General features: G+C 61.8%; 2 protein-coding genes and 1 long non-coding RNA gene across 13 annotated transcripts; all 3 read left to right on the forward strand.

Moving 5' to 3' along the window:
- Positions 1-1,954: 1,954 nt before the first annotated feature.
- Positions 1,955-5,953, forward strand: ZFP41 (ZFP41 zinc finger protein; the record flags this gene model as incomplete). The annotated part of the gene is given in 4 exon segments (XM_039846217.1): positions 1,955-2,615; positions 2,618-2,871; positions 3,114-3,276; positions 3,824-5,953. Coding segments are annotated over 2 exon segments (723 nt in total), but the record flags the coding sequence as incomplete, so codon positions are not given.
- Positions 5,954-6,773: 820 nt separating this feature from the next.
- LOC120588776 (zinc finger protein GLI4-like) lies at positions 6,774-12,313 on the forward strand. Of its 8 annotated transcripts, none has more exons than XM_039845964.1 (6): positions 6,792-7,014; positions 7,434-7,656; positions 8,093-8,365; positions 8,641-8,802; positions 10,529-10,645; positions 11,250-12,313. In XM_039845964.1, the coding sequence occupies exons 3-6, from the start codon at positions 8,305-8,307 to the stop codon at positions 12,161-12,163; spliced, it is 1,254 nt and encodes a 417-aa protein (XP_039701898.1). In that variant the 5' UTR covers positions 6,792-7,014; positions 7,434-7,656; positions 8,093-8,304; the 3' UTR covers positions 12,164-12,313. The 8 variants fall into 8 exon arrangements, with proteins under 8 accessions (XP_039701903.1, XP_039701898.1, XP_039701900.1 ...); XM_039845966.1 differs by lacking the exon at positions 8,093-8,365 and adding an exon at positions 7,940-8,092 and having other exon boundaries at positions 6,794-7,014; XM_039845965.1 differs by lacking the exon at positions 6,792-7,014 and adding an exon at positions 7,180-7,235.
- A 5,201-nt stretch (positions 12,314-17,514) lies between these two features.
- LOC120588780 (uncharacterized) lies at positions 17,515-26,552 on the forward strand. Of its 4 annotated transcripts, none has more exons than XR_005649319.1 (3): positions 17,515-17,887; positions 21,149-22,997; positions 24,219-26,552. It is a non-coding gene; the product is annotated as an uncharacterized LOC120588780 (long non-coding RNA). The 4 variants fall into 4 exon arrangements; XR_005649316.1 differs by having other exon boundaries at positions 17,518-17,887; positions 21,149-23,787; XR_005649317.1 differs by having other exon boundaries at positions 17,518-17,769; positions 21,149-23,787.
- Positions 26,553-27,115: the final 563 nt, after the last annotated feature.

Consider the following 27,115-nt stretch of genomic DNA (forward strand, 5'->3'; position numbering starts at 1 on the left):
GAGAGCAGCAGCCACGAGGGCACCGGGTCGACTGCGCAGTGGTATCGGTTCTTGGGTTTCATCTCATTTTCCTGTTAAAACTAGACCCAGCCTCCAACTCCAGCCTGGTTAACTGGGACTGTGACCCTCCGTGCGGTCCCAGCTGTCCTCCCAGCGGAGATGCCCCCTTCTTTCTGCATGATCCCCTCAGCCCAGACGGCCTGCCTTCATCTTCAGTTCCGACTCCCACCCGATGCTGAGAACAGCCTCCTCTCAGAAGCCACCTTCGGTAGAACCCTTAGCCACTGGCCTGAACCCAAGTCAGGCGTATCTATAACATTTCATTGGGAAGAAAGCAGACTCAGAGTCCTTGTCAAGATGGGAGGTTTCCGCTGTCGTTCTATGTATTGCCTCTGTGAAGCCCGGCCGAACAAAGAGAATTCAAAGTATTTATACCTTAAAACGTATGTCCCCTAGAGCAGCATGTTTTGGGGTAAGACGGCCCGCCAGGCTTAGGGACCCTTCGTGAGTAAGGGGAACCAGCATGGGCATGAGACGCCTCTGCCAAGGACGCCTTCTGCAAGGATGGTCCGAGGACTCGGAACGTGCTCTGCTTTCTTTGGCGCTCAGAGGGAATTGCTGGCTCGCGCTGTCGTGGAGGTCCCTTTCACTGGCTGTTACAGGGCCTGAGGCTTGTCCAGGCTTAGTGCTGGAAGCCGTCAGTTGGCCCTGAGAGAAGAGGCAGATCAGAAAAGAAAGAGACGAAGGTTCTTAGCAAATGCAGTGTGAGCCCTGCAGGTAATGCCTCCTGCAAGCACCCGGCTGACTGGCTGGGACTGACAGATCCCTTTTTGAACTGTGAAACTGGGGTGCTTTCAGACGGAATTAGAGGGAATATCAGATTTTTCAGACACTACAAGCAAGATCCTCGGTGGTTACCTGGGACCTTGGCCCTCAGTGGATGAGTTAGCTCAGGTTAGGTGCCACATAAGGGAGCAGGGAGTGGGGGCGCTGTTTGGCTGGGGTCAGAGAGGCGTCTCTGAGAAGAGTCCTCAGAGCAGAGCTCTGAATGAGTGAGGGGCCAGCCCCACAGACACCTGCTGTTCTCAGTTTGTTTCCAGAAGCAGCCGGGCGCTGAGACAGGAGGGACTAGGCATGTTTGGGGGACCTAAAGGAGACTGGATGGCTGGAGGAGGGTGGGGGGTCGGCCCTGTGGTCGGCCAGGGCCACAGAGGGGGCAGGGGCAGGAGTGTCTCGGCTCGTAGGTGTGAGGGGAGCCCTTGGGGACGTGATGGGGTTCACTGGCTGCTGGGCAAAGAATGGACCGCGATGGGAGGGTAGGGGCAAGTGTGGGAGCAGGGGTGCTCGCCAGGGAGCCCACCCCAGGTTTCATCCAGCTCAGCATCCAGGCTCTGGGTGTGGGGAGGTGCCCTCTGTGAGGGGCATGTGTGACTCCCGCAGCTCGTAGCTCCAAGGGCACGGCGGCTGGTCCCAAACACAGGAAGGGGTCAAGAAGCCAGAGGAGAGCAGGAAGGGCTGCAGCTTGGGGCCAGCGGGGAGGCGTCGGTCCCCGGTGCACGTCAGATTTTGCTGGATGCGGATGTGGAGACCCCGCCCCTGGCAGAGGAGGGAGAAGTCCTTGGTTAGCAACTGAGCGAGCGTGAGTGAAGAGAGATGCTACTTACCGGATGCGGAAACAGGCCAGGGAGTGGGCGGGGTTCTGGGGAAATCACGTGATCCGGTAGGTCGGTCCCGTTCGAGATGCCCATGAGATGTCCAAGTGGAAGAGCGTGAGCAGGGAGGGAAGGGGGCCTTGTCCCCATGGGGCCACGGTCCCCCTTCCCTTCCCGCCCTCGCCTCTGTCCCTCAGCGTGGGAAGATGTCACCGTGTCCCTTCCAGGGGCGCGTCGAGCGCTCGCGAGCTGGCGGCACTCTCCTTCCTCTCTGTTGCAGATCGCCTGTTCCAGAGCTTTAATTACGAGCTCAGAAAAGTGAGGAGTTACGTCTAGGGCGAGGCCTTTCTGCAGAATGGGGTTACGAAGAAAGGAATTCTGGGCCAGAGAATTGTAGCCTGGCCTTGCTCCTTAGCCCTGACTGGCTTCCCGTGGTCCTTCCTCTCCTGGGAACAGAGAAAGATGGAGGAGCCCACAGGCCGAAAAAAAGACACAGCCCAGAGGAAGACGCAGACGTGCAAAAGGACATCGCTGAGCAAGAGCGGGGGCGCGGGGGCAGGAGGCCCCGCGGGGGCGCCGCTCCGGCTCCAAAGCGCAGACAGGACCCCCACCCGCGTCCTGGAGATGAGAAGCGTCTCTTCGACGCCTTCGATGCTTCGTTTAAAGATGACCGTGACGCGGTTCCCAGATTCATTCCTCTTCAGAGAAAGAAACCCTATGAGTGTAGCGAATGCGGACGCCTCTTTAAGCACAAGACAGATCACATTCGCCACCAGAGCGTCCACACCGGAGAGAAGCCCTGCCAGTGTGACCGGGGTGGGAAGGCGTTTCGGCACAGCTCTGACGTCAGAAAACACAAGAGAATTCACACGGGAGAAAAGCCCTTCCACTGCGGCTCGAATCTCCTGAAACATCAGAAGCCCCACACCGGAGAGAAACCGTAGGAACGCGAGGAATGTGGGAAGCCGTCGCCTACAGCGCGTGTCTGCTCCGCCATCGGAAACGGCACCCGCGGAGGAAGCTCTGAGTTGGGGGAGCTGTCCGCTCAGCACCTCCCGCTGCCGCCTCTGCCGGGAGTGGCGTCCACGCTGGCGATGGCCCTCTCTCCACCTTCGAAGACGGTGGCCTGAGTGAAAGAAAACACAGGACAAGTACTGCACGGTTCCCTTTCGGTGAGGTCGCTGGAGCAGGCACACGCACAGACACCGGAAGAATGGAGGTTAGCGGGGGCCAGGGAGGGGACGCCACAGCTCAGTGGGTCCAGTTTCTGTTGGGGAGGCTGGATTTGGGTATTCGTAGTGGTGATGGGGGCACAGCATTGTGAATATTTAATGCCACCGAATTGTACCTTTACAAATGGTCAGAAATTTAAACATTAGGGTTTTTTACTGCAATGAAAAAGATCACTTGAATTTGATACGCTCTTAAACTGCCACTTTAAAAAGCTCTCATCCATTGTAGAACAAAATGACATTTTCTGACACGTTGAGGATGTGCATACCCTGCTCACCCAGGAGTCTCAGTTATCAATACGCCTCAGAGAAACTTGCTGCGCGCACCCAGAGACACCTGCGCCGATGCCCACAGTGCACGTGGAATGTCAGGGAGACTGGGAATGACCTAGGTGCGCGTCTTCAGTAGACAGATAAACACGTGTTGACATCTGTGGGTCCAGAGTCCGTCACAGGAGACACAGCAGGATTTTAATTCTATAACGTGCAAAACTAAACAGTATCGTAAAACCAGGGAGAGCGGCCAGAGACCAGCCCAGTCCAGTCCAAACTGGAGAGAGTGGTCGCTCTGGCGGTGGGCAGCCCCCTGGGGCTCGGGTGTTTGGGCATCTGCTTCCTAAACTGGGCGGAGGGGGCGTGGGTGTCTGGCCCACCACTGTCATTCGTCATATACGCCCTGAGTTCGTGTGTGTTTGATATGTTTCCCAACTTTCTTAAGTTTTTAAAAACTCAGAAGCTTTCCTTGTGACGCTGCTGCCCCGTCCGGGTGGACAGGCTAAGCCGCGCGCTGCCCCCATTCCCCTTGTCGCTGGGAAGGACCAGTTTCCATGGAATCAAAGCCATTTCCTTTTCTTTCGTGGTGGGCTTTTTCCCAACAAAGAGACTGGGTAATAATTGTGCTTTTTTATCTATTCAAGAAGTATTTCTCGTCCTTTTCAGATGCAAGAGCAGATCACCCCAAAGCAAGAAGTTCCCAGTGAAATCTGTGTTCAAAGGAACCTCAAGGCGAGAAAGTTCCCACGTTCCTGAGCTCCAAGGGGGAGAAGAGGCCAGGAAGGAAGAAAGGAAACTTCATCAGTCCGGCCTCCCAGGCTGAGGGACAGATGGGGACACGGGCGTGGGAAGGGCTGTCCCTGCGGAAACCCACACTCGAGGGCCACGCCTGCGGACAGGGCGAGCGGCGGGCAGAGCTTCATTGAGAGCCCGTGGAGCAGGGAAACAGGAAGACGGAACGAGCGCGGGCAGCCTGCGCGTGGCTCGCCCGCCGCCTCACAGGTCAGGAGATGCCCAGTGGGCCGACATTCACGAACGTCTGTCCTCGCCCGTCCAGGAGGCACCGTCGGCCCTCCTCCAGCTGGCTCTAGCAGTGGGCTCCAGGTAGAAACACCTGCGGGCTGAGAATGTCCCCCCGAAAGGCCTTTTCAGAACACAGGCCTTCGGGGCGCCTGCCCGCTGTCACCAGGAGGCTTAGACCAGTGACCCTAACCCGCCACAGGCTGCAGCAGGCTCCACCACGGTCCAGCGCAGAGAGTGCGGGGGTGGCACCAGTGTGACCTGACGTCAGGGCGAAGGCCACAGGGGACCTCGAACGAAAGTGGTGACGCCTGCGGATGTCCTGGGGACTCGATCGTCCTTTGTGCCAGCTTTCCGTGAGCCGTGCCAGCGTCTGTCCCTAGAGGCCTCATCCCGCCTGATCTGAGGGCAGATGGGAGCTGAGCCGCGGGGGCTCTGCGTCCCCTCCGCATGGGCAGGGCTGGCCACTGGCTTCGGCCTCTGGTTGCTCTTGCACCAGGGTCCCCTGCATTCCTGGAAGGCTGTGGGCAACAGGGTGTTACCTGGGCTCTGTTTCTAATGACCTCCCATGTCCGTCCCCAATTTGGGCACCAAGATGTGATGGTTTGTTACCTCTGCAAGTGAGCCAGACTCCAAGGTGCACTGCAGACTAGATGAGACTGGGGCCAGCCCCGTGACCTCAGCACCAGGGAGAAGACCATGGTGCTGGGGACACTTGGACATTTGCTCTGGAGCAGGACAGAGAGGTCATGGTAAGGGCAGAGGTCTCCATGAGCCGGGATGAGGGTTAAAGGGGGCGTCTCCGAGGCCCAAGGAAGCAGCATTAGGACCAGAGAAGGAGCAGGGTGGGGGCAGCCACGAAGAGGACGGGGTGGCCTCCGGGTCCAGTGGCCTCCGGGTCCGGTGCCCAAGGACGAGGCTGTGCTCCTGGCAGCAGCCTGTACCTTTCAGAACCTCTGCGCAGAGCTCGGAGTCCACTGTCTCCTGGTCTCCCCCTCAGGCTCCAGCTGCTTGTTCAGGGAACTCCGGGTGGTCCTCTTGACCAGAGGCCCGCCAGGGTCAGGCTTAGCCACGGTCACAGGGCTGACACTGCTGCCCACAGTCACCTGCAGACCCTGGGGACATGGATTTCTGAGGTCCGAAGCTGCCCTGGGTTGAGCACCCCGGGGCGCGCCTTGGCTCCGGTACTGGGGCACCTGGCGTCGTCCACACGCGGGGCTCCCCAGAGCACCCTGTCACACCACGCATGCCCCGTGTCACTGCAGCCACACCCACGTGGCATTCTAGCTTTGTTTCTTTTTGGTGTCCGTGTCTCTTGGTTAACGTTTGTTTCCTGCTGAGCTTGCCCACTTGGCATGCTGGCGTCCAGACATTTACATCTCCCTGTTGGAAAGTGTGTCGCTGGTGGCCCGAGAGGGCCGTTGGGCTGTAGACGCCGTCGCACACAGCTGGTGGTCTTGGGCCTGTGGTAGTGCAGACACCCTAGCCTAGTGTTTCCCACTAGGAAAACTTGCCAGCTCATCAGACTTGTTGAACTTGTACTTTGTGATCTCTTGCTCCTTCAGCCCTTTTGAGGCAGGTGAGCTCTGCACTTGGGGGGTCACCTGCCTCTTGCTGGCTTCCTGTGACTCCCTGTCCCTGTGTTTCCTAGCCCGAAGGTGCCGCCCTGGTCCGCGCATCACTCTCCAGCTGCCCTGGCCCTCGTCCCTTCCCCTTGCTCTGCTGCCTGTTGACACCTGGTTTCTCTTGTAATAAACAGCTGTCTCGACCCCCTCACTGCGTTCTGTTGATCTCCTTGCAGCTTAGGGTACAGTGGGGATTCCTCAGGGAGGTGCTGCTGCCTCCCCAGGAAAGAACAATGGTGCTGTCACCAGTCCAGGGTCTCGCTTTGGCCAGTGCAGACATTCCAACAGAAAAGGAGTTTACTAACTTAAGAGTGACTTCCTGCAGTGACCAGATACTGTGGCCCTCTGCAGACACCACCTTCGGGGCCCTCCACACCTGGGAAAGTCCAGTAGGGTTCGTGAGCTGCTTGGTGCCTGCAGTCCTAACCCTGGAGGGACCTGGGAGCCACCAGGCCTGCTTCCTGGGACCCTGCAACTGCCCCCACCCGACCCTTGCTCACTCCGCCTGCCTTAGAGCGGCTGTTCTTGTCACAGGATTCTCAGAGAGACGGGACACCGAGGCTGTAAGCAGGAAGCAGCGTTTATTGACGCCGGCACCAGCTCAGCAGATTCTTATCCAAAGGCTGGGCCCCGATTGTAACATAACAGGCAGCTTTATACAGTCGTGTCATTCCTACACAGCTACGGAGATAAGGAAGAACATTGGTTGGCAAGCGGTGAATCAACAGGCGTGAGTGGAGAGTCCTTGGAGTGGGGGAGAGAGCGGTCAGGAGCCAACTCGGTCCACCAGGAAGAGGCTGGGCAGGGTTAAGCTGCCACATTCTCACACGGTCGAGTCTGCCTCCCAGAAGGGTTCGTTGACAACGTCTAGGGACATTCTTGGTTGTCACAGCGAGGGGAGGTGCTACTGGCACCAAACCCTAACCCTAACCCTAACCCTTATTTCGGGCGAAATAAGCGCTTAGCCACATGCCCGTTCAGGCCAAGGGGCCTGGCAGGGCCGGATGACGGGCCGGGTGACGGGCCGGGTGTCCCCGAAGGGGCGGGGTGCAGAGGCTGGCGGAAAACATGGTGATTGGCTAGAACCCGCGCTCCCCCAGGCTCCCCGGCATGGGAAACAGGAGAGCGCCCCGCTTTCCACACGAATCCAGCTGGGCGACACGGGGTGGCCGGGTACGACGAGGATGAGGAACAGACAGAAAAGGCGCACGGGTGAGGGTCAGGCCCCCCGCCGCCTCTGTCCACTCTCGTGGACGACTCATCCAAAACGGTACTCAGCTGTGCGTGTGTTCGCACCACGGGCCGCGGGGCCACCGAGGCGGCGGTCCTCCCGGCGGCCAGAGCGGCCCGGAAGTGCGCGCGGCCGGGGCGGGGCGGGGCGCGGGCTCACTTCCGGCCGGCGCGGGCGCGGTTGGCCGCCTCGGGCTCGGAAGGTGAGTGGGCACCCGGCGGGGGCGGTGACTCCTCGGGCGCCCGTCCCAGCCTTCGCTCGCGCGTCGCTTCCGCGGGCCCAGCCCCGCAGCCGCCGCCTCGTGACCTTGACCCTGGGCCCGGCCTGTCGGGGCGCGAGTGGTCGACTCCGCGGGGTGGCGGGCGCACTGGCCCCCCGCGATCGTCGTGTCCGTTCGCAGGGTGCCTCCGCACGCGCTCGGAAACCCCAGGGACGGGAGCCGTCATGTCCACTTTGCAGATGGGAAACTGAGGCTCAGAGAAGTCCCTGGACCGAGGTTCGCGGCCAGCGAGCGTGAGCGCCGGACCTCAGGCCGGACAGGCTGCTGTGCAGCCAAGCGCCCCGAGGTCGGGCCCTGTCCCACGGGGCGCAGACTCCAAGCTGAGGAGAGAAGGTGGAGGCAGGTTTGTACCTGCGTCGCTGGCGTTTGTGTCCCCTCCACCTTCAGCCGATTGCAGCAGCTTAGGCGTGGGACCTGCGCTCAGAGTTTGTACTCACTCCCTCTGGGCGTCCTGCGTGACCGCCACCTCCGCTCAGCCCGCCAGGGTGGGGCTGAGCGTGCCCTTACCCGGAGGAGCCCCAAGAAGTTAGCAGAAACTTCAGTTGTGACTTAGGAGGTTGAGGACCTGCACCTTGCCCCACCCTGCGTCCACTCACCGGGCTGACCGTGACCCTTCTCATCATTAGGGGATGAGGCTTGCCAGGGCCTGATTCAGAAGGCGGGGGCCCTGGTGAGAACCCTGCTGGGCTGCCTCCACGCTTCCTTGAAGCAAGTGTTGTCTGCCACCCTCGTGAGCAGGCACTGACTTGTCCTTCCTATGTCCCGTTGTTTACCCCCAGGTAAGGAATCCTGTTTCATCAATGTGAAAAAGACCCTCACATTGCACAAGCCATTCTCGCAAACCAAATTAAGCTCTTTGATGCCAGAGGAGGCTCAGAGCGCGGTGGGGGTGCCGGGAGGTGCCCGCCTGCAGCCTCTGAGGGCTCTGTGGGGTCTGAGGAAGAGGCTTTTCCTTTCTCAAACATCTCGTTAAGATCCACAGAGACCGTTCATGCTCCAGCCAAGGAGGTCCGGTCTCTCGCCGTCCCCAGCGCCGGCGGCCCCCAGCCGTGGTACAGGAGGTTTGTCTTGGAGAACCGCAGAGCTTCTCTGGGCAAGGCTGTGGGTTGGGAGGACATTCCAGGTCATTTGGGGACAGAGCTTTTCAGTGTGGTCCCTGCAGGTGTGCTGGTGCTGGTCACGTGGAATAATGTACCAGAGACCCAAACGGCCTTTCGCCCCGGGCCCACACGCCGCCCCTGGGTGTCCTTGTCCTTCCCACCCAGCTCGCCCCGCCCTCACTCATCCCTCTGACCCCCACACCCTGCCGTGGTTTCTGTCTCCCCAGGTCCTGGGCGTGCACATCTTCATCAGGCCTTGGGGACGATGGCAGCCCTAGGGGATGGTCAGGAGCCCCCTCGTGTCCCGTCCCCTGTCAGTCTCGAGTCCCTGAGGACACCTGGAGCCCCCCACCACGAGGCCCAGCTCTACCTCCGCAGTCACCAACACGGTACTTGCCTGCCCGCCCCCCACCCCCCGCCGGCCTGAGGGTGGAACCCAAGGCAGCCCACGGGGCCCTGGGGCTCTAGCACCCTCAAGTTTGGGTCGGGGCGCAGGCCGCATTGGTCGAGGCTGGGGGCGAGCTGCATGAGCAGTGGTTCCCTAGGGGCCAGCCCCGCAGGACTGCGTGTCTCTGGGGGAGGAAGTTGGGCAGAGAAGAAAAGCAGCCTCAGTGCCCGGGCCCCGTGTGACGGGAGCAGGTCAGCTCATCTCGCTCTCCGAACCTTTGAATGTCGTGTCCAGAGTTCTGGGCAGACCGGTTTGGGCGGGGGCCCCCAGGGCCCTTGCTCCGTCCCCCAGGCAGAGTCTGGGGGTGTCCAGGTGTAGAAGTAGCTCAAGACTGGTCAGGGAGGACGTCCACGCCCCATGGCACGTGGCGCCCCCGGGCCCTGCTTGTGCTTAGACATCGGGGGAAGTCCTGGGGTTCCATCCCTGCCCCACGTGCCACAGGAGGCCTGGCCTCACTCCTCTTACAGCCAAGGACACAAATGAGCTGGTGACAACCAAGATGAGGGCCCAGCGTGCTCCATCCCACTGCTCGGGGTTCTGGCTCTTGGTGTTCTCGGTTGCAGTGAGGGACGTGATGGCAGCTGAGATTCGTGGAGCAGCGGCCGTGCTGAGTCCCGGGCTCTGGGCAGACCCCTCAGGCGGCACTGACAGAGTGGCCGGGGCGTGGCTTGAGGTGGGGGACAGATGGGTCCACGACTGGAACAGGAGCGCCAAGCTGCGCCCTGTGCTGTGCCTGGCTCCGGGAGCCTGCCCGGTCCCCAGCCCGTCCCTGCGGTGAGCCAGGCTGGAGCTCGTGGGTGGGGTTGGACTGGGAGCTGCTGGAAGGTGCCCGGACACCACCCGGCATATACGCTGCTTCGGCCTTCGCCGGGCCAGCTGCCACTGCCTCCATGGTGTTTTGGGGGCCTTACCCAGGGCTCTGAGCCCCACGCCCCTGGGAGCCGTGCTCCCACCCTTTACACAGTCAGGACCTTGAGGCCCACACTTCACTTCCACTTTCTCCATGTCACTCTCACGACAGCTTGGCAAGGTAGGACCCCCGTCCCCACGTTTTTGACGGGGAAGCGGAAACCCGGACATGAGCCAGTGGAAGCCAGGAGGATTCAGACCACATTCGTGTGATGCGGGCCCATGCAGCAAATGGTGGGCCGTCCTCTTGGGCTGGGGGGAGGACCAGCAGGACCCAGGGCTGGGGAAGGGCTTCCTGGGAGACGTGCTGACCGAGCCAGTCCTGCAGGATAGGGGGCTGGCGCCCAGGACGAAGTCCCTGAGCCCATGCCAGGTGGGCTGCCCCTGACCTGGTCTCCACCAGCAGAGACCAACCACAGGGAGCAAGAGCCCGGAAGGCTGGGTTTGGGTCCCTTGACCTTCGTCCAAGTGCACTAAAGTGCCCAGGGCTTTGCCCACAGTGGGAGGGAGTGTGGGCCGCACAGCCAGCAGCTTCAGCCCTCCCTGTGCTGTGGCAGAAACAAGTGGGGACTGGCCCTCAGGGAGAGATGTGGGCCGCTGGGCAGGCCCTTCTCTACACGGCACCGGGTGCGCAAAGAGGTGTGTCGGAGGTCGTGACCTAGGAGTGGGGAGTGGGGGCATTCTGCAGGCGACCCAGGGAACCCTGGGCTGGACTTGAGAGGAGGGGAAGATGAGCCCCAACCTCCCTGTGCCCCCAGGATCCCCCGGCCATAGCCCCGAGGTGCTCTCCCAGCCAGCACAGGAGGAGGAGCTGTCAGACCTAGAGCTCCGAGATGTGGAGGAGGTCCAGATGGGCGGGGATACCTGCTGGTCAGGTGAGTGAGCAAAGCCTGCTCCGGGGGCCGGCCTGGGGGCACATGTACGCGTGGTTGCCACTGCTTTGGGCGCCATCCTGGATCCTGCTCGTCGCTGGCTCGGAGCTCACTTCCGTGCCCCTCTTCCCCTCCCCCACTGAGTCCCACTCCCGTCACTGACAATTCCTGAGGCTGCGAATCACCCAGACACCTCCCCTGAGCCCCAGACCCCCATAGCCACCTGCCTTTGGGACTGTAGCCTCCCACTCAGCACCCTGTCCCGGCAGCCAGGGAATCATCCTGGGCCCCTCTCCACTCCCACCTGGAGATTCTGGAGGTATCGGGAGGTTCCTGCCGGCAGGGGAGCTGGGCCAAGAGGCAGTTGCGACCTGCCCTTGATCAGCCCTGGGGGGGGCTCTGGAGCAGTGGCCTCACTACTGTGGGGGTCTGGGTGGTGCCCTCTGAGTCTGACCCATGTTGTGCCCTTGTGAGGTCTGCTGTGGGCCTGGTGCCGGCCCTGTGGCACCTCTCTGCTGGTCCTGTCACCTAGGACAGCATAGTAGGGCTCCGTGGAGGGACAGATGGGGTGCGGGGTGCTATCGGCCTCTCTCATTTCTCATTTCAGATTCCGAGCTGGGGCCTGAGCAGGCTCTGTCCTTTCGCCACCTGCAGGATCCCGGAGACGCGGTGGGCCAGGACGGCGGGGCGCTCAGGACCCTTCTGAGGAGTCTGCCCCGTAGGCGTGGGGTCGGCTTTGGGCAGGAGACCGGTTTGGAGCAGCCAGCAAGCCAGCTGCCGGTGGCCATGTCCTGCCCCCAGAAGAGGGGTGCCTGGCGCATGACACTTGTGCCACAGGGAGCCTCTGGGACCGAGGGTGACCCCGAGCTGGGGGACAGCTTCGGCCGCGGCTCGGGCCTCGGGGCCCAGCAGGGCAGCCCGCGGGGCGGGAAGCCCCACCGGTGCGAGGCCTGCGGCAAGAGCTTCAAGTACAACTCGCTGCTGCTGAAGCACCAGCGCATCCACACGGGCGAGAAGCCCTACGCCTGCGCCGAGTGCGGCAAGCGCTTCCGCGGCTGGTCGGGCTTCATCCAGCACCACCGCATCCACACGGGCGAGAAGCCGTACGAGTGCGCCGAGTGCGGCCGCGCCTTCAGCCACAGCTCGCACTTCACGCAGCACCTGCGCACCCACAACGGCGAGAAGCCGTACGAGTGCGGCGAGTGCGGCCAGGCCTTCAGCCAGAGCTCCAACCTGGTGCGGCACCAGCGCCTGCACACGGGCGAGAAGCCGTACGCCTGCAGCCAGTGCGGCAAGGCCTTCATCTGGAGCTCCGTGCTCATCGAGCACCAGCGCATCCACACCGGCGAGAAGCCCTACGAGTGCGCCGACTGCGGCCGCGCCTTCCGCGGCCGCTCCCACTTCTTCCGGCACCTGCGGGCGCACACGGGCGAGAAGCCGTTCAGCTGCGGCGCCTGCGGCAAGGCCTTCGGCCAGAGCTCGCAGCTCATCCAGCACCAGCGGGTCCACTACCGGGAGTAGCAGGCGCAGGCGCAGAGGCGAGGTCGGGCCTGGAGAGGACGCGGGTCGCAGCCAGGCCTCGGGCAGGACGTGCAGAGAGCGGGCGCGGTTGGCACAGCCGGCACCCCAAGCCGAGCGTGAATAAATTCTTTTTAGTTTAGTTGTTGAAAAGTGGAGCCTTTCCTGCTTCCTGTCCCTGAGGGCCTGCCTCAGAGAGGAGTGATAGGGGGCCTGACGGTGCCCGGTTTAGTCTCCCGGGGCCTCGAGGGCTATCCAAGCTCCCTGGGGACTGAGGCTTGGTGGCGCCGTGACTTACCAGGAGACACAGGTGGTATTCCCAGCTGCAGAGACCTTGGCTGCTGGCGCTCAGCCCGGTCAATCAGTCCCCTCACGGGTCTGGGAGAGTGCGTGGACTTGTCCGTCAAGCAGCAGACCTGCTGTTTGCCCCCTGTGCTTCGCAGTGGTCCCCAAAGCCAGCGGACTTCGGCAAAAGGTATGTTCTGTTTCTTAACCCTGCCTATGTGCGAAGCAGCCCAGCCTTCGCAGCCACCTGCCGCCCCAGAAAGTGGGGGCCAGAGTGTCTCCCCTCTGACAAGTGCAGGCCGTCTTCAGGTCTGCCACGTCTTCCTGGTCTCTGTCGGACTGGGCTGCATGGGGACGGCACGTGCCCACTCCCTGGGCCTCCTAGCCCGTGTGGCACTGCCTCGCACTGGTGAGTGCCCGGCCACACCCAGGGCTGCAGCACCGAGCCTCATCTCCCCAGGCCACACTCCCAGGGCCACCATGTGCTTTGGACCGCCCTCCCTGCACCCCCACTCTGGGTGAGATCCGCTCCGGGAAGAGGGCTGGAGACCAGGCTGTCTCTGGACGTGAGCCTCATGGGTCAAGGCTCCTCGAGTCTTCCTTGCTGAGGTGCAGTGGCATCCCGGGATTCGGTCCCCTTAGCCTGACAGACAAATGGCCCTGCTCCCTTCTCCCCATGCCTTCCTCTCTCTCGTGCCGCAAGGCAACAAGGCAGCCTTTGGGCCGCGGGGCTGCATGGCCATGAGCAGGGCTTCCCGGGCTTCACGGGGCAGCGGCGCCAGCCTGCAGCCTGGGCTCGGGCCCGCACCGTGACTGGACCTAGCCGGCCTCCTCACGTGCTCACACCAAAGTCATGGCCAAGGCATTCACCCCAAAGTGAGAGAGGGAGCTGGGACTCTGCGGAGAATTTTCTTGGGGTTGTGGTTGGAAAGGGGACGCGTTCTTTGGAGACTGTGTGTTCTCTGAGAGTAGGTTCTGAGGCACCGTGTGCAGGCAGTGGCAGCTGACACCTATGACACTCGGCCTGCACGTGTGCAGATGGCCGTACCACCCCACGCTGGTGGCTCACAGATGGGAGCGGAGCCCCTTCCATCTGCAGACCCTGGCAGGCCTGCGTGCCTCGCCCGCAAGCTGAGTGCAGTTGAGCTGGGTTGGGAGGGAGGCTGAGCCCTGTCTCCTGTAGCTGCTGCAGGCCCCACAGAGAAGTCCAAGGGAGGGGCTTCTCTGCAGGACCTTTTGTGCCTGGATACGTTTCCATCCATTTTTCACAGCCTGCCCTCCCCTTTGTCCTGACAATGTCCCTTCTTAGGATGGCTCTGTGCAGCCACCGCCTGGCGTTGGGAAGTCTGCAGATCTCAATCAGTCCTGTGAGGCACTGGTCATAAGGCCCCTCACCTTGCATCTTCTGGGACCTCGTTTCATAGGGTGTGAGAACCCACTAAGGGACCACCCGATTACATCTGGGGAGCTCGCTGAACACCAGATTCCCAGGCCCCAGCCCAGGGGGAGACAGAGTCAGTCGGCCTGGGGTGGAGCCAGAAAATCTGGGTTTAGTTCCAGCACCCCCAGCGATGTTGACTGTGCCAGATTCGGGAACTTCTGGTCATCCAGCCCCTCAAAGCACGTGCTCTTGCTCGGGTAGTTGTCCAAGCCCTACTGAGACGCCGCCTGGACGGGCAACTCGAACCGCTGGACAGCTCTGGCTTGGGCCAGAATCTACCCTTTCACCCCCAACTGTTCCCAGCTCTGTCCTCGGGGCCTGTCATAACCTGACTGCCCTCACCCACAGGAAGGGCCGTCAGGATGTGAAGACAGCCGTCCCGCCCAGGGTCCGTCTCCCGTCCCCTACGGTTCTTTTCTGAGCACCCAGTTCCTTCTGCTGGTCGCGGGGTTTGTGGATTTGCTTTAGCAGTGGACGGTACTGTTCTCACCCCAGGCCACGCCAGCGTCCATCACCCCCTCCCCTAGACCGCTCCAAGAACCCACACCTCACCTCCAGGGTTCCTCCCCCGCCCATGGACCGGAGAGGGCTTCTAGAGTCGTAAGTTAGATGCCCCTCTCTTGCTTCCCAAAACCGTTCCCACGGCCTCAGGACCCTACACACCCGGTCCCCTTGCTCATTCCCTTCCAGTCTCTGCCTCAGGGACAAGTCCCCATCGCCCCGTCCAACCCAGCACCTCGGACAGCTCTAGGCACGCGCCGCGCCCAAGTCTGCGCCCCGAGCTGGTTCCCTGGGCTGGTCCCCCAGGCCGGTCCTCCTGGCCAGTACCCCAGGCCACTTCCCCGAGCGGCCCCGAGGACGGTCCCCCGAGCACGGTCCCCGGAGCCGCTCTCCGGGGCGGGTCCTCCGAGCTTCCCAGAGCGCCCGGAAGTGCCGGGGCGCGGGGCGGGGCTTACTGTGAGCGCGGCGCGCGCTTCCGGCTCCGGCTCCGGCTCCGTCCCGGGGCCGGTGCGCCGCGGGGAGCGCTGCTGCCGCCCGCATCTCGGGGCCTTGGGGCTGGGCCGGGCGGTGGGCACGGCGTCGGGCCTTCCTTTCCACCGTCCTCTCGCCACCAGGCCACGCCCGTCGTCCGTCCTCCCGCCCCGCAGCGCCCAATCCAGGGGTTCCCGCGTGTGCGGACCGAGGGCGCAGCCCGCGCCGGCCCGGCCGCGCCCCAGGGTCTCCGCGCAGCCAGTCGGGGACGCACCGGCCGTGGGCCACGTTCCCAGGCCGTGCCGAAAGATTTCCGAAAGAGTCGAAAATCCCCGGCAAGGCGGACTTAACCTTTGCGAGCGCGTCCTAGAACGCTGGGGCAGACTGGGGAGAGCACCCCGGTCCCGGGCACGCCCCGTCCCCGCCTGGCTGGCATTCGTTTTCCTCTTAAATAGCGCTGGGGAGTTTATTTTCATTGTAAGAGTCATTCATGCTCTTTAAATAAGATTTGGAAAGTGTTGGAAAAATAGACCCACCGCCCCACCGCACCCCACCCCTCAAATAAAAAATCACTCATCGGCAAGGGCAGGAAGGGCTTGCGCACATTTCGGCTGGTCTTTTAGGCTCTGCTGGGTGATTTCAGTCGTTGCTGTTTAAACAGATTGACTCAGCGCCTAACGTCACCCCTAAAATAACATTCGTGTTCTGGCAGTCTCGGATTTGCCGGGGGCGGCACCTTAGTGAATCCCCCCAGGCATGAGCGGTGCCCGCATCCCGGATTTACAGGTGGGAAACTGAGGCTCAAGCAGGTCTCACCAGAGCCGCGGTCTGAACCCAGGTGTGGGGTGCGGTGGCCGGTACTGGGTCACCATGCCTTCTACCTCCCTTTTCTGTGCACCAGCCCCTTCCTCCGGAAACCCAATGTCCTCATCTGCAAAGCAGCCTCTGGCTCACGGGTATTAGACGAGGCGATTCACACAGCGCGGGCTAACGGCGAGCGTGCGGGTAGCGGACACCTGGGACTGAGCAGCGAGGGGCACGTGGCGCCACGTGGGGCCACGGGCCAACCAGCAAGAGTCCGGCGCCCCCACCCCGCGTGACACCACTGAGCCTCTCAGCCCCGGCCCTCGCCAGCAGAAAGGGGACTACTGCGCTGCCTCGGGGCCCATGAAGGGACCGCGGTCGCAGGGGCAGCAGGACGAGGCTGCCGTGCTCCCTCCTGCTCCTCTGCATCGCGCGGTTTCCTGAGCTGCTGTGGCCTCCACCCCATGACGCTCCCCTTTCTCCACTAGCACTGACTTCGTCCTTTCGCTCACTCCGCAGTCAGCTCGGTCACCAAACCCAGACCTACTTCCCGGCCATCATCCCTGCATCTGGCTGCAGGCGATGGAGCCCAGGGGCGACAGGGGAGATAGGCCCAAGGCACGTGCGTGGGAAGTGGAGACTGACAGAAGGGCGGGGATTCTGGAAGGGGGCGGGATGGTGACGGGGCTGCTATGAAGGTGATTAAGACAATAGCCGGGAGGCGCCTTGCACCGGAGCTAGGAGACTTGGAAGAATCGCAAAGACAGGCGAGCGCCCGGGTAGCTGCCCGCCCCGCGGCTTCCGAGCAGCCGAGCGCATAGTCCTCCGGTGGCCCAGAGGGTCACCAGAAGTTTCGCGTTGCTGTCGCCAGGAAAGCCGAACACACACATTCCAGAGGTCCAGAACGTAGCCGGATTTCCGCCCCGCAACCTCCAGGGCAGCCGGGAGCCCAGTCCTCCGGCGGCCTAGAGCGTCGAAGGAAGTCCTGCTTCACAACCTCCAGGGCAACCGAGCGCACAGTCCTCCGGTGCCCCAAAGCGTCGCCATAAGTTCGCATTTTGGTCGCCAGGGCAGCCGAGCACACAGTTCTTAAACGGTCCACAGCGTCGCCGAATGTACCGCGCCACAATCTCCAAGGCAACCGAGCATTCAGTCTTACAACGGTCTAGAGCGTCACCGGAAATCCCGCCCCACAACCACCGGGGTAGCCGAGCTCACAGGCCGCCTGCGGGCTAGAGAGTCGGCGGAAGTCCCGCCCCGGGGCCTCCAGTACAGCCCAGCATGCAACTCTCTTGTAGTCTAGAGCGTCGCCGGAAGACCCGTTCCACAACTTCCAAAGCAGCCGAGTGCAGTCCTACAGTACCCCAGAGCCTCGCTAGGAGTTTCGCGTTGTGGTTTCCAGGGCAGCCGAGCATACAGTTCTTTGGCGAGACCAAAGTTTCGCCGAAAATTCCGCGCCACAGTTTCCAGGGTAGTCGAGCATGCAGTCCTCCGGCGGCCTAGAGCGTCGCAGGAAGTCCCGCCCCACAGCCTCCAGGACAACTCAGCATGCAGCCCTCTAGCGGTCTACGCTGGAAGTCTGCCCCGCGACCTCCAGGGCAGCCGAGCGCCCAATCATCCAACAGTCTAGAGCGTCACCAAAAATTCGTATTATCTTTAGTCCAGGCTACCGAGCATAGAGTTCTCCAGCGATCTAAGGAGTCGCCGAAAATCCCGCGCCGCAACCTCCAGGAAAGCCGAGCACGCAGTCCTCCGGCGGTCTAGAGCGTCGCCGGAAATCGCCCCACAACCTCCAGGGTAGCCAGGCACTTCCTCCGAGTCTAGGGGGTGACCGGAAGTGCCGTCCTGCAACCTCCAGACAGCTGAGCTCCTAGTCCTCCGGAGGTCTAGAGCGTCGCCGCCGGAAGTCCCTCCCTACAGACTCCAAGACAACCGAGATAACAGCGTTCTCGCGGCCCAGAGTGTCGCCGGAAATCTTGCGCCGCGGCCTCCAGGGCAACTAAGAGCAGCAGTCCGGCTGTCTAGAGCGTCGCCGGAAGTGTTCGCGGTGCTTGTGGCGGGGCTTACGGCGCTTCGGGGAGGGCAGCAAGGGCTGCGGAGGCTGCGCGTGAGTGATGGCCGGCCGGCTGAGGGGCGGCAGACGCTGGGGCTCTGTCGAGCGCGACGTGAATACAGTGTGTCTGGCTGTGTGTCTCTCCTGCGCTCTTCCTGAGAAAGAGCCGCAGGTCCGCTGGGGAAAGTGGAAGTGGGAGGACGCACGGCAGTCACGGCCGCGGGACAGCCTCCCCGCCACGGCTGCGACGGCCGCCAGGGGGCGCTGCATTCCCAGCTGCTGGCGTGGGTTGGCCTGCCTTGTTCTTTATTGAAATTGCATAGTTCCCGAGGTTGTTTCTGTAAACAAGTTGGAGATGAAATTTCCGTGTCGGCAAATCGCCAAGATTCCCAGTGTCGGGAGGTTCCCGGGATTGGGATCCCAGTGTGACTTTGGGGCCTTCGGAAATCGTCCCATGGCCGCCAGCGGAGGAGCGGTGTACGCGGTCCCCGTGTCCCCCGCTCTTCTGGCTGGGAACGCGCTGTCCTTTTTAAGCCTTCGCTACTTTCAGAGTAAAAAATGGCATTTTAAATTACGTTTCTTAATTGCAGATGCGGTAGGACAAACGCAGGACTTGTGTTTTAAAATATATTGGCTCCTTTTTTTTTGCTGGTTACTTGTTCGTGATTTTTTACCAAATTTTTGTGCTTTCTCAGTATGCAGCGGACCTGAGCCTTTACCTGCGTTGCAGATATCCCCCCCACACACACACACCATTTTTTTCTCCATTCGTTTTGTTTTTTATGCCGTTTTCTTCTGTAGTTAAATGTCATATTTTGATGTCAAGTTTAGCAAAGTCACTTCTCATTTCAAAATTGCATTATTTAATCTTTTGGATATTCAAGTCTTTATAATCACTAGTAGCGTTGAAGGACCCGGGGCTAATTCTGTAGTCGTTTTGAGAACTGGTCGCGGCACCGGGCGGTTCGTGATGAAGCGAGGTGATAGTGGCTGCTGCACACCCGTCTTTGCCGAGTCTGGGGGTGCAGGGGCCCAGCATCCCCTAGAACACTTAAGTCTCTGGGGTGTCCATTTTTTAGCGGCGGAAGCAGCCGGCGGTTGGGGCGGCTGCTCCAGGCCCCCACCCCCCCGGGGCGGCTCTGACCTCCCCCCAGCTCCCCCAGCCGTTTCCTTCCCTCTCCTTCCTTCATCCACGCAGCTGTTCCCCACGTTTCATGGTTCTGTGGGGCATCGAGCAGACGGAAACCCTGATGGACACTCACACGGGCGAGGGGGGCGGCCGGGCCCGGGGAGTTGGGGAGGACCGTCCTGGGGCTAGGGAGTTGGAGACAGCTCAGGAATCAGGGCTCCCTGAGTCCCCCCACTTCCTGCTGTGCTCGCCTCACTGGGCTCCATTCCTGTGCTCTGCTGGCCACACCCTGCACCCCCCTTTTCTCCAGCTCCCCTGCAGACTTCCGAGGACAAGAATAGGGATTCTTGACTTTGTTTCTCCAGGGCCCGGGCGTCGGCTGGCCTGGGCTCAGAGGCGGTGACCAGGAGGAGCGTGACCATCTGGCTAGCCGCCCGTCCACTGACCATCCCCCCTCGGCTCCAGCCCCTCCATTCTGAGGGTTCGAGGCCACGCGGCAGGGCTGTCCGCCGAGCCTCATTCAGGTCGCTGTGGCTGCTGTTCCCATTACGTGAGCAGCACCGACGGCAGCGTCACTGTCCCTTAGCAGAGGGACACGGTGTTCGAAGCTGGGTCCCGGGCCCCTGGTTCTTGTTCCGCGTGAAGCCTGGGTGAGACAGAGCCGTGGCCGCTCGGGTCCCACGCGCACACGCTCCCTATCTGTGGCTCGACGTAACAGCCTCTGTCAGGGAACCGATGGAAAACCTCGGTGGGCGCCGGCCTGTGCCGATGGCGCGGGACAGCACCCTCGCCCCCACCTGGCCACGCAGGTGTCCTTGTCACAGGTGGCCGTCTGGTCCCAAGCCGAGCGTTTTGCCTGTCTGGCTACTGCCTGGACACGGGGGGCTTCCTCAGATGTGGGTGGCCTGCCCGGTGGTCTCGCCCTCCCCAGCCACCTCCCAGGCGCCTGTGACAGGAGACATCTCAGGAGGCTGCTGCTCCCTGGCCTTGTGCTGTCCCCCGGGTCTGAAGCCCCTGTCTGAACGGGCACCTGGTCTGTGCCCGGGAGACAGCGGAACCAAGTGTACGCAGCTGCTTCACTGCCCCGGCCGGCCATCGGCCCTGGGGAGCGGGTCCGGGTCCGGGCGAGGACCTTCTCACGTGCACAGAACAGAACCCTTCAAGTTCGGCGGGTGGGGGGCTATCAAGGAAGCACTGTCGTCACGGGTGTCCAGGGCCAAAAGAATAAGGGAACCAGGACAAGTGCCGTCAGGGCCCTCGTGTCCCTGTGCCCCCAAGACCTCTGCTCTGATTTCCTTCTGCGTTGCTGCCGCAGGCCATCAGGCAGAACGAGGGCACACGGCCTGGCTTGTGTCCTGCACCCCTGAGATGGCTGGCGGGGGGGCTTTCCTCTAGTCCCCAGTGTGGGTGCCATGGGCCTCCCTCCATCCTCCCTCCGCGGTCCCCCAGGGCTGGGCGGGAACTGGACACGGACTCCATTACTGTGCTGTCATTGCCGAGGTCCCCAGTGCCATCTCGGTCACATGCATGTCATGCCAGCTTTCTTATCTCTACATGCGCACTCAGCCATCATTTCCAGCTTTCCCAGCTCAGGCCTCAAGTGTCCGCCGGCTCCTGAGTGACGGGCGCAGAGCACGGAGTCGACGCCGCAGCAGGCGGCTTTAAAGAGGGAGGCGGCCACGCGGCGGGGGTGCCGGGACTGTGCCGGGCTCTGTGGGCACCTGGGTTTTTGGACCTTTGTGGGAACCAGGCAGCTGGAGAGAGGCCCAGAGGGTCCCTAGGACCTGCCGTTTGTGAGGAAAGTGGAGGGCCGCAGGGCCAGGCAAACGGCATGTGGGGCGCAGGCGGCACCCAGCGCAGGGGCGGCGGGGCACGGGACGGGGCGGGAACCCGCATGGCAGCTGCCGCGGGAGCGTCGGCACCCATCGGACGGGGAAGCGCCAGCGCAGGCCAGTCCCGTTCGCCCCCTGCGGCCACAGAGCCAACGACAGCCTCTAGAGCGTGCGACCGTGGCTGGACCTTCTACCAGAGCAGGGGTGGGGGCGGGGTTCAGGGCGACACCCGCACTCCTGCCACGCAGAGGTCTGCGCACCTCGCCCCATGCGCAGTGAGCAGGTGACCGGCGTCTTGGCGCCGTGACACTCTGCCTGTGTGGAAGCCTCCGCGTGTCTGTCCCCTGCCTTGCCGGGAGCAGGGGAAGGGGCGTGTTGGGGACGGCAAGCTCTACATACACGTGGGAAACGAGGTTTCTGTGAAGGGACGTTTGGTGGTGACACGTCCACTGAAATTAATTTATTTTCACAGCGGATTTTTCCTGAGTTGTAATTTGCACGTGGTAAAACGCACAGGTCTTCAGTGAATGGTTTCGAAATTTGACAAGGAGACCCCGTCTTGACCTCTGTGACCCCCCAGAGCAGTGGCCGGTCTGAGAGGTCTGTGTTCCCTCCGCGGGCCAGGCGCACCTTACCTGCTGTTGCACTGGCTGCTGCATCGGCCTGAGGCTGGGCTCTCGTCTCGCGGTTCCACGTGGTCTGGATGCATCTTGAGCCAGAGACCAAACTGAAAAGGAAAACCGTCTGCCTCCCGACAGAGACTTTTAAGGCACCGCCCATCCTCTGCCCCCTCCAGTTCCAGGAGCCTGCAGGCCACTGGGGCCCCAGCCATGGCACAGACGTCCCTACCACCCTGCCTGTCGGTTCCAGTCCCAGTCTGTCCTTGGCCAAGCCTGCGTGTCCCAGCCGTCGGGACCTTTTTGGAGTGACTTTCTGGCAGGCCAGGTCTTCTGAGGGCCCGTGTCCTCGTGGGATGGCCCCATTGCCACTGCTTACTTGTGAACAGGTGGGCTCTGCCCACCACACCAGGTCACCGCTTTCCTGCCCCCAAGACAGCCAGGAGGGAGTCCAGCTGTGGGCACTCGGTCAGCCTTCCCCAGGGGACGGGCTCAGACAGGCACTCGGGCCCTTGTCGGTTCAGGGGAGGCGGTGCAATGTCTGACGGGGCCCCTGCCTGGTGTCAGGACAGAGGTGGGGTGGCACATGGGCCTTCCCTGGTCAGGGCTTGGGATCTGCCCTCCCTGAGGGTCCCTTCCCCTGGCCCATCACCGCACAGTGTTAGTGGCATTCCACAGATGCCCACCCCTTCCCTGTGCAGAAACCCCAAAAGACAGCTGCGTGGGTGGGCAGCTGCGAAGGACACAGGACAGGGCGTGGTGTCGGTGACCATTTGCATGACAACGACAGACGCCGCAGCACAGCATCTCGCCCAGGGTCCCCCGGTGTCGCTTCAATGCCAGACAGCTGCAGGGGGGCAGCGAGATACCCGTTCACAACTCAAAGTCCTCGCTGGCCGTGTCCACGCCCAGGCGAACCTCTCCCTCTGGATCTTGCTGTAGATCTTCTCCACGGGCACCCCAAGCCACTTACACCTGCGGGAGGACCACAGTTCTTGGGGGGATGTAGGACAGAGACCAGGACCCTGGGTGATGGAGGGGGCAGCTTCCTGATGCGGGCCAGGTGTCCCCAGGGTGTGCTCAGGGACTAAACTCAGGCACATAGGTGGCCTGGCCACTCCCACCCGCCATGGGCAGGCTGAGCTGCACGTATGTCCCTGCCCGGCCCTAGGCTGCCCCGAAGCTCTCTGGAGGGTGAACTGATGACAGACTTGGGATCTGACGCCCAGTCAGGCAACTGGGGGCACGTGGGGAACAGAGGCCCCTCCTCAAGGCTGCATGACGGCACACGACCTGGGCCCATGTATTGAGTGACGCTGATCCGGGGTCCGGGTCGTTCAGCTTGGATGTGCCCACTGCCACCTGCCCGCTCTCCCCCTCAACTGTGGCCCGTACGCTCAGCATCACAAGCTGCCCCTCCAGTCTCTCCAGCAGCCTCTCTTTCTTCTGCAGGAAACTCGAACAAGGAGGGTCACAGGTCACCACAGGCTCACTCCCTGGGGGGGCAAGTCCAGCGACGTGGGAGGCGGTGCTTGTCCCACAGGCCGGACACTGAGCCCTCAGCAGAAAGGAGAGGCCCGTGCAGACCCACCTGCACGGACAAGGAGGCCTGTGCCAGCACGAACGCCCAGTGGTCCAGCACCTGGCATCCCTCACCCACGTCACCTTCACCAGGGCCACCCTGCCCCTGGGGACACTTGTCAGGTGATAAACCTTCACACTCAGTACCCGCAGCCACAGCAATCGGGACGAAAAGGAGACACGCGACTAGAGAAACCAGAAGGTGACGAGGCAAATGATGTCGACGCGAGACAGACGCCCGGAGGCGACAGCCACCAGGACCCACTCCAAGAGGTGGAGAATGCGAACAGGGCGCTCCAGGTAAAGCGGCGACATCAGTCCCGTTCAGAACCTCACCGGTGAGGTCACGTGCTTAAAGAAGGGACACAGTTCTTCACAAACGGAGGAGACACCTGCCAGCTTACTCCGAGGCCGGCGTTACCCGGACGCTGAAACCAAAGGCATCACAGGAAAACGAGACACGACAGCCCGTCACAGACAGCGGCAAACCCAGCGACACGGGAAGACCACAGGCCCTGACTGCGAGGCGAGGACGTCTCGACGCCTGGAGACCCGTCGGCACGGTGTGCCCGCGGTCACCTCAACGAGGGCAGAAAAGCACCTAACGAGGCGACACCCATGGAGCAAACAGATCTCCGCGGACAGGGAACACGAGAGGGCGTCCAGGGGAACGCCCAGCAGACCCCGCCCCGTGGTGCGGGTGAAACCGGCCCCTGGTGCAGGGCCTCACGCCACCTGTTCCCAGCGCTGTGCCCGAGAGCCCAGCCAGAGCAGTCGGGCAAGGAGAGGAAATAAAGCATCAGACTGACGGAGGACACGTAAACTGTCCCTATTTGCAGGTGGCACGACTTTAACACTGGCGAGTTCGGCAGGGCTGCCAGGCCAGGGACAGCGACCGCGCTCTGCACAGGAGGTGGGGCGGCTGACGGGGCGGGCCTGGCTGTGCTTGGGAAGGCCTACTGTGGGGGCTCGGCTTCGGGAGGGTCCCTGTCACCATCACTGACGAGCACAGCTCACTGAGCCCGGACCCTTCACACAAACCGGCTTATGCTGAGCACCTGCCTGCCTTCCAGGGGTCTGGGAGGTTGGTGTGTGCCAGGCAGAAGTGCCCATGTGACCAGCCCCAATGAAAACCCAGGACACCGGGTCTCTACTGAGCTTCCCTGGTGACATTTCACGTGCTGTCATAGCACATTGGTGAGAGAAACTCAGCATGTCCTGTATGACTCCACGGGGCCATGCACCTGTTCTCTGAGTTTGATGATGCCCTTTCGCTGTCCTAAGTCACAGCTGTGACTCTGCGGACACACAGATAACGTAGTTTGTATTTTTTTTAAATCACAGAACTATTGGAAAGGACGCCGGAGGATCGGTAAAGGGAAAAGCTAAAATCTACAGCCAGCCGCCCTGACTCGAATGGGCTGGGCCCTCAGGACACTCACCTTTTCGACGCGCTGTCCCCTTTTGACTTGTGGTCAGCCCTTGCCTTCCTCAGCTCCTCCTGGGCCTCGGCCACCTGCTGCTGCTTCGCCTCGATCTGCAAAGGAAGAGGGGCCCTGTCGGGGCTGCCACTGCCGCTGCCCCTACCTGGTCCAGCCCCAGGGACCCATCCACAGCCTGCTAGCCGCAGTGCTCTGAAAGGCCCGCGCCACAGCGCCCACCCGCCAAGTTGGTGCCAGAGAGCCAGCCCGACCAGTCACTGTGGCGGGGACAGGGTGAGGCCAGGAGGCCCCGAGTGTATCACCTGCCCCAGCGAGACCCGGCCCCCTGCTCCACCGACCTCCTTCCTGGACTACGGGCCTTTCCACACTGCGGGCCACGCAGGGCAGCCACCCAGCCCTGGGCAGCACCAGTTCTCAGAACCACCCAAAGGCCCCTGTGGGGAGCTGCCACATCCATGTGTACCTTGGACTGCAGGTTCTGCATCAACTTCTCAAGGCCCTGGGAGTGGCCCGATGGTTGCAGAGGAGGGTCACAGCTCGGTTGTGACAGGACTTTAGCAGCCACGCTCTTCAGCTGAAACAGGAGTGGCCGCCAGCCAACGAGGGTGACTGCTGCTGCCACCAGTGCTTTATGAGGCCACTGGTCAGCAGAGGGGCCCTGTCCAAGGGGCCCACAAACCAGGGCAGAGCTGGGTGTGAGCAGGACCCCACCCGCCAGGTGTCAGCCTGCATCCGCTACACATTTTTGGAAACCAGGAATCAGCAAGGACTATGCCAGCAACTCAACTTTTTAAATGGACAAAAATTCATAACAAATATGAAGATAAGGGCTCACAAAGGTGCCCAACATCTGAGTGCAAACGCAAGCCATGTGAGCGCCTCGGCTCCCGGCCGACGTTTGCCTGCAGCCCCGACGAGCATGGGAACGCACGCGGGCAGCCACCCTGGAAACTGCCCAGCCGTTTCCAGCCCAGCCGACACGTGACCGTGACCCAGCCAATCCCACCTTGGTCCCTGCAGAGAGGGCATGTCCACACAGCAGCACCTGTCGTGACAGCCCAAGCCTGGGGGTCAGCAGGGAAATGGACGCGTGGCATGTGTTCACACAGTGCTGGGGCCATGCTGGCAGGGGCCCAGAAACGTCCTGTCTCTGAGGGGAGTCCCATGGGTGCACGCTTGTGAGAATCTCAGTGGAGCTGTTCCCCAGGATTAGTGTCAACTCAGGTGGAAAAGTTTTTAAAATGAGAATAAACAAAAATCCTTGGCACCTTATCTTCCTTGTCTTGGGAGCCTCCCACCTAGTGCCTCTGCTCCCTGGCCCCCCAGCCCTCCCTCCCGTGAGCCTGCCTCTGCAGCAGACCTGGGGGGAGGTCAAGACAAATCTAGCTGCACCTCTCTGCCTGCCTCTCCAACTGGGAGGAGAGGTGGCCAGACAGGGAACCGTCCAGAGTACCAGGTGGCCACTGAGCACTCAAAAGGGCTGCGAGGGAGCGGCCACTGCACGCACCTTTCGCCCATCGCTGAAGAAGTTTTGGAAAACTTCTTTGGTTGCATATTCGTGATCCAACATTCTTCCGTAAAATGTGGCAACCTCTTCAGCCACCAAGCTCACCTTCACGGGCTTCCCTGCAGAGGCCAGGAGCCTGCCCCTCCGTCCTCTAGCCCGCCCTGTGCCTGTAAGTTAAGCCGCCTCGCAGTACACCAGGGGCGAGGCATTCTGGACTTGCTAAAGTTCAGAAGCACATTCTCCACTTAAGAGATGGACACGCCGCGTCCAGGCGGCCACTGCAGACACCCTGGAGGGCAGGCTGGGAGCTCCGCGGGAGGTGTCCGTGGCCACCTTTACACGCGTCCCTCCGGCTTAACGTTCCCTTTGGCTGCTACACCGACGTGGACGCCTGTGGATCAGCACGTGTGCAACCTTAAAACACGTTGTCTTCATAATTACTGAAGCAACATAAAAGTTAAGGCTTCAAAGCAGAAAACTGAGCAACTGTGGGGTAAGCTTTCAAACACCGTCACCTCTGTGCCCACCTGCCCCCCACTTTACTGTACAGCCAGCATGTATCAGAGACGTGGCGACAGATAGGCCTGTGTTTAGGTAGAGCAGACACCAACAGTGGGGTGAGGGGGTGTTCATGGTGAAGTTCTTTCAACTTTTCTGGATGTTCAAACTTTTCATAACCAAATGTTGGAAAAATAAATGTGCATTAGTTTGGTAATAAGGAAAAAGGCATTCACGATTAAACAGTGTATTTCTTCCCCAAAGTAGCTTTCCAAGAGGACCGAGGACATTAGGTGAACAGCCAAGGCCCAAGGGCTCGGCTCCACCATCACCGGCTCCCTGTGCCTGGCCCACCCTGCTGGCAAACGTGCTGGCAAACACCCTTTTCTCCGTGGCTGGGCCACCCGGGCCTCCCTGGCTCCCCACTTCCTGCCCGCCTAGCCAGGCAGCTGCTGCTACAGGCGAGTCACAGGCACGTTACGGGCACACAGCTCGGTCAGCAAGGCCCCTGCGGGTCACCTGCAGCACCCCTGTCCCAACCAGGTGCCCACACGGCACAGGGTGGGCTCTGACTGTACGACCAGCCACAGCATTTACACTCTGGCTCAGAACAGATTTCTCAACCAAAAGTCACATCAGCAGAGCTGCAGTGAACGATGTAGTTGTGAGTCCTGACTGAGCATCTACAGGGACAGGTGCACGCGTGGCCCAGCAGGAGCCCAGGAGGTCCAGGACCTTCCAAGGAGGTGGGGGGAGGACTCCCCGAGCCCCAATGGTGGGGGGTGTTCTCCCTG

This window comes from Pteropus medius, unplaced genomic scaffold, assembly GCF_902729225.1.
Source record: "Pteropus medius unplaced genomic scaffold, Ma_sr-lr_union100, whole genome shotgun sequence".
Lineage (NCBI taxonomy): Eukaryota > Metazoa > Chordata > Mammalia > Chiroptera > Pteropodidae > Pteropus > Pteropus medius.

Coding starts and splice junctions, on each gene's coding strand:
- LOC120588776 (XM_039845964.1), top strand. CDS start 8,305: ATGCTCCAGCCAAGGAGGTCCGGTCTCTCGCCGTCCCCAGCGCCGGCG. Junction 8,366..8,640: donor GCCGGCGGCCCCCAGCCGTG/GTACAGGAGGTT, acceptor CTGTCTCCCCAG/GTCCTGGGCGTGCACATCTT. Junction 10,646..11,249: donor CGGGGATACCTGCTGGTCAG/GTGAGTGAGCAA, acceptor TTCTCATTTCAG/ATTCCGAGCTGGGGCCTGAG.